Source organism: Mastomys coucha, unplaced genomic scaffold (assembly GCF_008632895.1).
Source record: "Mastomys coucha isolate ucsf_1 unplaced genomic scaffold, UCSF_Mcou_1 pScaffold23, whole genome shotgun sequence".
Taxonomy (NCBI): domain Eukaryota; kingdom Metazoa; phylum Chordata; class Mammalia; order Rodentia; family Muridae; genus Mastomys; species Mastomys coucha.
Window position 1 is genome coordinate 113,120,751 of NW_022196906.1, and position 9,890 is coordinate 113,130,640.

The window sequence follows — 9,890 nt, forward strand, 5'->3', positions numbered from 1 at the left end:
GTTGTAGGTCAGGTGGTCAGAGAAGAGAATTATGGGAAGGAACTGTTGTAGGTCAGGTGGTCAGAGAACTCCTTTAGGAAGTGCTACACTAATGACCTACAGAGGGGTGGTGCAATGCAGAGCGTTTCCCCAGCAGCCAGCCATTCTGAACTTCCCATTCCTCAGACGTCAGATGTCAGTCGCCTGGGATGAACCGACTGTGCCCTAAGCCTGGGATTCAGCTAAGTGACAGCAGTTGGTAAACACAGGGGAAAGTGAAAATGGAAAACACAGAACAAGTGAAAATGGAAGGACCCTTTTCCAGAAGGGAAGAAAAGGCTTGCTGCTCAGGAATACTCCAGAAGTGTCCATATTTGCAGAATGGCAAAGCTCTGAGGTGAAGGCAAGCTGAGCTGCTCTTAGTGACCGTAAGTGAGACTATAAACTCAGAATATTTAACACACATTTGTTCTTCATGAAGCAAAACCTCTAGATAGTGGCAGAAATCTCAAGAAGTGAAAAGTATACAGAGTGAGCTTCTACCAGAATGGTCCTAACATCCCAGGTAGGATTTCTACTGTATGATATGAAACAGAGGATCTTCGTCTTCCCCCTCCAATCTATCATCAACAGAAATCCATGGGACAGCATTTCTTTCACATTTGCTAAATTTCCCTTAAGGGGAGAAGAGCAAGAAAAATGGGAGATTTTATTTTGGTGAAATGGTAAATGTGTATTTTGTCCAAACTGAAACCTCAATGCATTCCTTATGCTCAAACTATGAACAACGTTCTTAGAAACAACATACACAAAACACAGTGCTTTGTTATAACATGTCTTGAGTTAGGAGGTAATATGACTTATACCGGAAGCTATAATTGCTATGCAAAATCTCCACCTTGGGGCCGTGGTGGTACACGCCTTTAGTACCAGCACTTGGGAGGCAGAGGCAGGCAGATTTCTGAGTTTGAGGCCAGCCTGGTCTACAGAGAGAAACTCTGTCTCAAAAGAACAAAACAAAATCTCCACCTCACACTGGACAGCTGGAAACACTGATTCAACAGGGTTTGAACTGACTTCCTGCCTACCTTGTTATGCCTGGAGACAGCAGAATAATACCTAAGCACACAGCTGACAGGTATTTGCTGACTGAATATATCAAATGCACCAAAAGAGCTGAAAATAAATAATCCTCATTTCTATGTACAGAATAGTACCCAGTGATAGGCAGTGGTGGTGCATGCCTTTAATCCCAGCACTTGGGAGGCAGAGGTAGGCAAATTTATGAGTTCGAGGCCAGCCTGGTCTACAGAATGAGTTCTAGGACAGCCATGGCTACACAGAGAAACCCTGTCTTGAAAAACCAAAAAAAAAAAAAAGAGAGAGAGAGAGAGAGAATAGTACCCAGTTTAAAAATGCAAAACAAACAAAATTCCTGCAAGTCTATTCCAAGCAACCCAAGAAAATTGAATTAAGCACCCTACTTACTTTTTTAGATCTTTCAGAAATGGTAGGTGCTCTCTGTAGTATTTTTTCTTGAAGAAATTCTTTATTCTGGAAAAGAAAATTCAGTCTCAGAAAATCAGTTCTCAGAACTTTTTACTGAGCCAAGCGTGTGTCAGATGTCAGTCACAGTTAATATGTGGTAAATAAAGTGTGCTGTGAAGATGAGTTTCCACTCCAAAAGTTTTTTTTACAACCTTCGATGTGGATTAGGAACCGTTTTCTATGAAAAGCTCACTTTACTGTACATTCTTTATCTTTGTTTGGTCCTACATTACCAAATGTACTAATGCATTAAGGTGGAATATGAGGCATTTGGTAGTTTAGCACTACTTTGAAATGAGAGCTCAATCTTCATAGATTGCTTTTACAATAGGAAAAAGAATGTTCACGTGGATACAGATGTATGTGCATGTGCGTGTACTATACCCAGCACCCACCTTGTCTTTTAAGATAAAATCTCTCGCTGAGACTTGAGGCTCAGCAATTAGCCAAGTCTTACTAGCCACGGAGCTCTCGGGATCATCTGTGTCCACTTCCCCAGTTAGGGAATTATAAGCCAAGTTTCCACACTGAGTATATTTTTGTGGGTGCTAGGGATCAAGTTTATGTCGTCAAGCTTATATGGAAAGCATTTCACTCCAGGTCACAATACATACATAATGCCTTTAGTAATTAGTGTATCTATTGCCACATCTCTTAGGAAATGCACCTGGGAACACAGCGGGAGTAACTGCGGAGCGTCATATGAACACACACACACTCAAAAGCTGGAATACCCACCTTTGCTTTCTGGAAAAACTTGTGCCTCAACAGTTCTGCTGCTGTTGGTCTAAAAGCAGAAAGGAGAGTTTTTAGTTTTTAAGCATATTGTCAATTTCCATCTTCAAAAATGAAAAATTATTTCCTGGACAGCTAACTAAAACTCAGTACACTCCACTTTCCTTCATCTGCTAAACATCAAAATAATTTTGGTTCAGGACACTGAGTAGAACAAAAACTACTAGTAGAGAAATGTGCCAATGAGTGGCCAGGGGCTAGGTGGCACCTTTAATCCCAGCACTCAGAGGCAGAGGCAGAGGCAGGAAGATCTCTAAGTTTGAGGCCAGCCTGGTCTACATAGTGAGTTCCAGGACAGCCAGGGCTACATAGAGAAGTCCCTGGGGTTAGTGGGGATAAGAAAAGTGATAATCAGAATTATAGAATGTTTGAAAAGTTCATTAGTAAACTACTCTTTCTAGAAGAGTTTTTTTGTTTGTTTGTTTTGGTTTTTTTTTTTTGGAGGGGGGGTTTCGAGACAGGGTTTCTCTGTGTAGCCCTGGCTGTCCTGGAACTCACTCTGTAGACCAGGTTGGCCTCGAACTCAGAAATCTGCCTGCCTCTGCCTCTCAAGTGCTGGGATTAAAGGCATGTGCCACCAGTGCCTGCCGAGAAGAATTCTTAGGGACTCCCAATGTTTGCTATTTAGCAACATCACTTTAAGGGAGCCAGACAATAACTACCTAAGTTTTTCCAAAGCATAAAAATGCATTTAAACTGGAAGAAAAGCAATCAAACAGTCGGTTCTTGTTAGATAACAGCCCAACAGGTTTAATTTTAAGGCAACTATGGATTCTTAGAGATGTCTCAATTTCCCTTTAAGAGGAAAAAAAAGGGGGGGAATTTCAATTTTCGAAATTTAATCCAAATTCAGTTCAGTCATGCATTAACTTGTTTGGAGTAAATTCTTCATTATCAACTTTACAAGCTTTTAAAAGAGGATCACTAAAAATAAAGAATTTATTCTTCAAAGACCATCCATGCCTACTCTTACCACATACTTACCATGGCATGCTAGACAATGTTACTTCTCAGAAGCTAAGAGGTACAGAGCACTCAGGACAGGTGTGTACGGAGGAGCTTGTACAAGCCTGGTAAGCATGTACCTGTGAGTACACTGCAGCCTGAGCAGCAGCTCTTAAACACTACTATGCATCACAACACCTGGGCACCACTTTCAGTTGCTCACCAAAAGCACAGTATTTGGGAGCAAGAGCCAGGTACTGGTAGTTCTTAACCCTTCCCAGGTAATTCCAAGTAAACTTCAAGCTTGAGACCTAATGCTTCTGAAGATTAGAGATAGGGACAAGCAAATGACAAGTGCCTACAAACTGAAATTGAACAGTGATATTCTTGTTTTTTTCATTTGGTAAAGATTTCAATGGTGCAATGCCTTCTTTGCCCGATAACGTCTTACTATTCATTTTTTTTGTTCTAGGTCCATTTCCTTTTTTCTAAAGTACAACTTTTGGAAGAGTGAAGTCTACATTATTATAAAAATAGACCTTGCATTCATGTTCACTCTTTAATACTACGGATGTGACTGCCTGAAGAACTGACAGTTATTCTCGCTCAGCATTCCTTTTGTTCCAGCCTTACCGCCGCAACTAGAGGAAGTTGCTGTTGTGTACCTGCAGTCAGGGTTAGGGTTCGGAGACTACTGAGACTACACAAGGAGTGCACAGGAGAGAAGGTATGCTGGGGGAATTTGGAACAGACAGTTTTTTAATATGGGGATTCAAGAACTAGAAAGCTCATTCTATCTTTCTATTATTATTATTATTGTTTTAATTTCTATAAAGCGCGTGTATCCAAGACTAGTCTCAAAGGTGGCTGAATAGCCACGGATGCTCACAGACCTTCCCATCGTCCTAGTCCTTCCCCAATGCTAGGACGGGAGGCCTGTGCTAACACGGTTTATTTGAATGTCACTTCTCCACTCTCACTATCTCTCCTTGAGAAGTCTACACTCCACTCGTACATTCGTGCGACTGTACATATACAGGTTGAACTTTCCATTTTATTACAGGAGACTTGGCACAAGGCTGGTTATGCTCTCATCTGTTTCCTCCTTTGTGAAGCCGAGAATGGAAAGTACTGTGGATCCTGTGAAAACTAAGTGAGATGGCCCGCGCGCGCGCGCGCACACACACACACACACACACACACACACACACACACACACACACACGCACACACGCACGCACGCACGCACGCACGCACACGCACACACACAGGCCCTCACACATTCATATGCACCTGCTAGTTACAGCTAATCAGTCAATAGTTTGTTGTTTTCTTTCATTTCTTCTGTTTAATGGGGTTGTGTTTTGTGTTATCTGACCTTAAAATACTTAATGCTTAATTCTATGTGTGTGCGTACATATATATATGCATATATCGGCCAGGCGGTGGTGGCACATGCCTTTAATCCCAGCACTTGGGAGGCAGAGGCAGGCAGATTTCTGAGATCGAGGCCAGCATGGTCTACAGAGTGAGTTCCAGGACAGCCAGGATTACACAGAGAAACCCTGTCTCGAAAACAAAACAAAACAAAACAAAACAAAAAGTAACCTATCATTAACACCAGGGCAATCTCTCTAACTAGAAACTACGGCTCTTTATTTCTTCCATTTCCCACAGGTCTGTCTGTCAAAGTGCCCGTGGCATCCCCCTGTCACATCTACTCTCCAAGTCTAATCCCTCTGACCAGTCAGGCTTCATGCTTGACACCTCTGACAGAGGCTGGCCTCGCGCTCTCTAGCACACTCCTCAGCATGTGCTTGGAGGGGAGAAACTTCAGGAGCCAATGTGCCTCTCGTACTGCACGGCTTCCAGAGTTCATTATGCTGTATGGACTGTTGATCATTAGTAGAGAAGGGGCCTGTCTACCAAGCCTCTTCACTGTTGAGTTTTTTCTTCACACTTTATTTAGTCAGGAGCAAATCAAGAGTCCAGCTCACACATTTTATCTGAATCTTTCAGTTCAAAAGTTCTTGCACAATTCTTTGAAGAACTAATGCTACTGTATGCCAACTCTAGTTCATCGTACACTGTTGCCATGTGTGCTGCAGCTTGAATGGCCGACAGCAGCTTGAGCTGGGAATGTAGGGCCCAGGAGCTACCGGACCTGGATTGGCAGGTGTAGCTGCCTAACGACAGTATTTCTATGCTTAAGAGGTACTGAGTACACACTTAGTGTGGGGAGTACGAATTCAGACTCTCAATCTGTAGGAAGTCAAAACAATGAAGGATTCTGTGGCTTCTTGTATATATGTACTGTACATATACACAGAGGCCAAAACTCATATGCGTAAACTAAATTTATAAAAAAGAAGCTATTTTCTGATGGTCCTCTAAGCAGGAACTCAGCTGCACATTTCCTCCAGGTGAATCCACAGTCCCAATCCCAAGAGTCACAGCATCAGAGTCACAACCACAACCATGTAGAGCATCAGACTGAGTAGTGCTCCACTGGTGGCCACGGGATTAGTGACTTTCTACTGTAATTTATGTAGTCTTCACTATTTCTGGCCCCTAAGGATCTTAACGTTTGGTGGACTTTTATGTGTTACTTCTAGGTAGCTGTAAAAAAAGGGAATGTGTTCTTTTTGGCAGCTAACTTGGCAGAAACAAAGGAATTCCCTATCAGCTTTAGCCACTGCTGAGAAACAGAAGGAATCCTAAAACCATGAACGTGAACTTGGCTGCCTGCTTCCTCGCCCCTTCCAATATTTCCAACAGTAAATTCTGGAACTCAATTACACATACTAGACACATGACCAAGAATGTCAAAGTCTTTTACCTTTGTCAACGTTTAGAGAAAACAGAATTAAACAACTCTTAGTACTAAGAAACGCAGCGGAATACAGTCTGCCTGTGGAATCCCAGGAGAACTGCTCCCAGGACCCCTTTGCCAACAGCAAAACCCTAATGTTCAGTCCCTTGTATTTAAACGGAATGTTATCTGTGTAGAACCCACATAACCCTCCTGTACTTTTTACCACCTCCAGCTTAATGAGCGTAGCTGCTACCGTGCCAAGTATACTGTGCTGTTCAGGGAACGTGGGCAAAGAAACGGCTGGCGATGCAGAGTACTGATAGAATCTGATCAGAGTCCTTGGATCCAAGAGTAGATGAGTCTGCGGCTGTGGAGGGGTGGATCTGGGAAGCTAATCCACACATGAACACAGAGTAAGGCGCAGCAGGGATGCAGCCCCAAGTTACAGTCAATGAACTTTAGAGTCAAGTTCCACCTCTAGGACTAGGGATGGGGTGACTTCAAAACTACAATGTTCTACTCAGCGACCACGCTGTTCAGCACCACACATAAACACTCTTACTTAAGAACCTGCTGTTTACCACTCAATGTGTCTAAAACAAATGAGGAAATTATTTGAAACTTTGATTACTAAATTCTTTCTTACATGAAAAGTAAAATTACTTGACATGAAATATAAATCTGCTGTTACAGTACTTTTGTTATTAAGTTGTAAATGGCAGTTATATTTCAAGTGAAGGTTGAAAAAAGAAAAACTTCCCCATTAACATGGCCTTTTACTAAAACAGAATTCTCAAATATAATTTCATACTTTTAAGAAATTAATGAAGAAATAGCTGGGCAACTTAGATATATTATACACTTATAGGTACACGAAATGAACTCAGTCCCTTCCAATCTTGTAAATGTTTCCAACATTTGTAATTCATTTATTTTAAGAATACACACATAATACTGTGTATATAAATGTAATTCTTAGAACTTCCCAGACTGTTTTAAGTATCAGAAGAGACATGTCATGTTTATCCAATATTTTACCTTTTTTCTGGATCCTTTTGAAGGCACAATGAAATCATTTTTCTAAATGATTTTCCATATTTTTTCAGCATTTCTTTATCTTGAACACCAGTTTCCAAAGAAGGAGGATCATTCTGGAGTGTCAGCATTAAAACCTGTGTAGCAAGAATTTTGGTCTCTTTAAAAACCCAGTGATGTGACTGTTTTTGTCTTCATCCGGTATGGGATAGAGGGCACTTTGGACTGTCTAAAAAGCTAACTATGATTGTCTCTTGCTCTATGAGGGGTGTGATTTTTGCCGCCTGCAGATAGTTTACGATGGGAACTGTGAGTATTCTTAAGAGGGTGTGAGTGGGAGAACTCCAAGAGAGCCCGTGGAGGCCGTCGCTCTCCCTGCTGCTTGTGGTCTCTGTTGGTGCAGTTTGTCAAGTGGTCTTGAACAAAAAGAAGAGCGGAGGAAACTGGATATACTAAGGACAGACGGGACTGCCCCAAAGGAACCCAATGCCCCTAAGCAGCGAGAAGGACTCTAAAGAGGTCTATGCACCCTTTCCTCTCAAGCTTCTTTCTCTCCTACCTAGTGTTGGGGGACTGGAAGGGCTCAGGGTAAAATCAGGGTTGGAAGGGAGGTAGATATGGGAACCCAATAAAGTAGTCCACAAAAGTATACCAATAAACCTGTAAAACTTTTCAGTGCAGTATAAAGATATGAAGAATTTTCAAGATGGATAAAGCTTCCCAGCACACAAGCAGATTTTACTTTGGAGTGGTTGTCATCAAGGTAGTGGCTAGAGATGGCTCAGCTTGCTATGTAAGTATAAGGACCTGAGTTCAAATCCTTCAGAACTCACATAAAAAAGCTGGCTGTGGTGGTCTATGTTCATAATCCTAGCTGGGAAAGGGAATGGGGCTTGGGGGAGGTGGGCCTTGGGGCTTGTTGGCCAGCCAGTCCAGCCAAATCGGCAAGCTCCAGGGTTCAGGGAGAAACCCTGTCTCAAAATATACAGCGGAAGAGTGACCGAGGAACACAGTTGACAACAACCTCTGGTCTCTAAAAGCACACACATACGTGGGTATAAACACATACACAGGTACACATGGATACACAGACATACAAGTTACCATCTAGATGGGATTTTAGGGTCAGGGCTATAGCTTGGGGAATATGTATACTTTTCTAGCATGTATAAGGCTCTGGGCTCAATGCCCAGCACCACACAAAAACAGACTGGTTGTTCAGAGCCCCATGTGTACTGGGCATTAGTTAAAAGCTATATATAGATGGTGGATCCCCATAAGCACCCACTGTCGGCTGCTGTTGCATCCTTCAGTTACATCGCTCATCTCTTCATGTCTACAGATCTAGTTCTTCCATTGCAAAACTACTATAAAAAATAGAAACGTGAGCCAGCGGTGATGGCACATGCCTTTAATCCTAGCACTTGGGAGGCAGACGCAGGTGGATTTCTGAGTTCAAGGCCAGCCTGGTCTACAGAGTGAGTTCCAGGACAGCCAGGGCTACACAGAGAAACCCTGTCTCGAAAAAAACAAACAAAACAAAACAAAACAAAAAACAAAAGAAATGAAACGTACAGTACAAGACAGCATGACTGCCTTAGCTTCACCTACTGTTTGCCCTGTTCTTCCTTGTCTTCTCATAGTATGAAGACTTCTCTTCCAGAAATTTCTATTACAGAATCCAACTGTCTCTTTCAGTAACAAACCTATGTCTGGCTCACATTCTTAGTTCATATTCTTCCTGCCTCCCCTGCAACCTTAGTTACTCTGTCAGCAGAACCTATGAAAGGCAGATGAGTAGAGAACTGAAGAGGCTGGGTAACAGACACCAAATGCAGTTACACTCCACAGCTCTGTGCCAAAGAACAGCAAGGCGACAATGCAGTTAGACTCCACAGCTCTGTGCCAGAGCAGCAAGGTGACTAAAGGCCAGCAATTCCGTACATACTCCGTGAAGAACTAAATAAAAGAGTTCAACAGCTCTGAATCCAAGAAGAGTTTGGGTACGGTGATGGCTATACATCGTGAACATACTTATCACTTAAATACACAATCAAAAATGGTTTATCCTGGGTTTGTTCCCTATGCAATACAAAGTAAAAATGGTTATGTTGGCACTTTTATTAGAAAGATTATATTTTGCTATAATACACACAAAAACTAGGAAAATAAATAACCATAGGTATGATTGGCAAAAGGAAAAGGTTCTGAAAAGCCACTGGGACTTGAGCTGGAATAATATGAATATGAGCCTCACCTTCATTGGTGGATATTTATGATAAGGAGCTGCCCCTGTGGCCAGTTCAATCGCTGTGATTCCAAAACTCCAGATATCAGCTTTAAAATCATAACCTCGAACCTGAAAGGGATTGGGGGACAAGGGAGAGGAGAGAGGTGCACAATTACTTTAAGCAGCCTAAAACACTCTTAAAAAAGTCTCTAGTATGTCATGAACAATTGGGAGTTGGGGGAAGTGGGAGTGAGGGGTCTCCCTGTGCAGCCCAGGCTCGCCTTGAATTTTTGATTCTTCTACTTCAGCCTCTTAAGTGCTGGGATTGTCTACCAAAATGTGTTCATAAACTTTAAACCAGTAAACTATTAACTATTATGCTTATTTAAAAGACCACTATAGTCAGTTACTAGCAGTACTTATTAATTCTATATGAAAACACAGAAAAGTGTTCATGATAAAGCACTTATAAAAATATAAAACTATCATTAAATTTGATAATGAGAAGGTTCACTCTATTTACCAAAAACAAAACTAAAAAAA

General features: G+C 41.9%; 1 protein-coding gene across 2 annotated transcripts in view; it reads right to left on the reverse strand.

Moving 5' to 3' along the window:
- Nucleotides 1-9,890, reverse strand: part of Oxsr1 (oxidative stress responsive kinase 1) — a 90,535-nt gene that overhangs the window by 23,767 nt on the left and 56,878 nt on the right. For both annotated transcript variants that reach the window (XM_031343059.1, XM_031343060.1), the window contains 4 exons: nucleotides 9,375-9,476; nucleotides 7,121-7,254; nucleotides 2,266-2,314; nucleotides 1,468-1,533 (listed from right to left, as the gene is read on the reverse strand). In XM_031343059.1, the coding sequence (XP_031198919.1) occupies nucleotides 1,468-1,533; nucleotides 2,266-2,314; nucleotides 7,121-7,254; nucleotides 9,375-9,476 (351 nt within the window). The remainder of the gene's footprint in view (nucleotides 1-1,467; nucleotides 1,534-2,265; nucleotides 2,315-7,120; nucleotides 7,255-9,374; nucleotides 9,477-9,890) is intronic.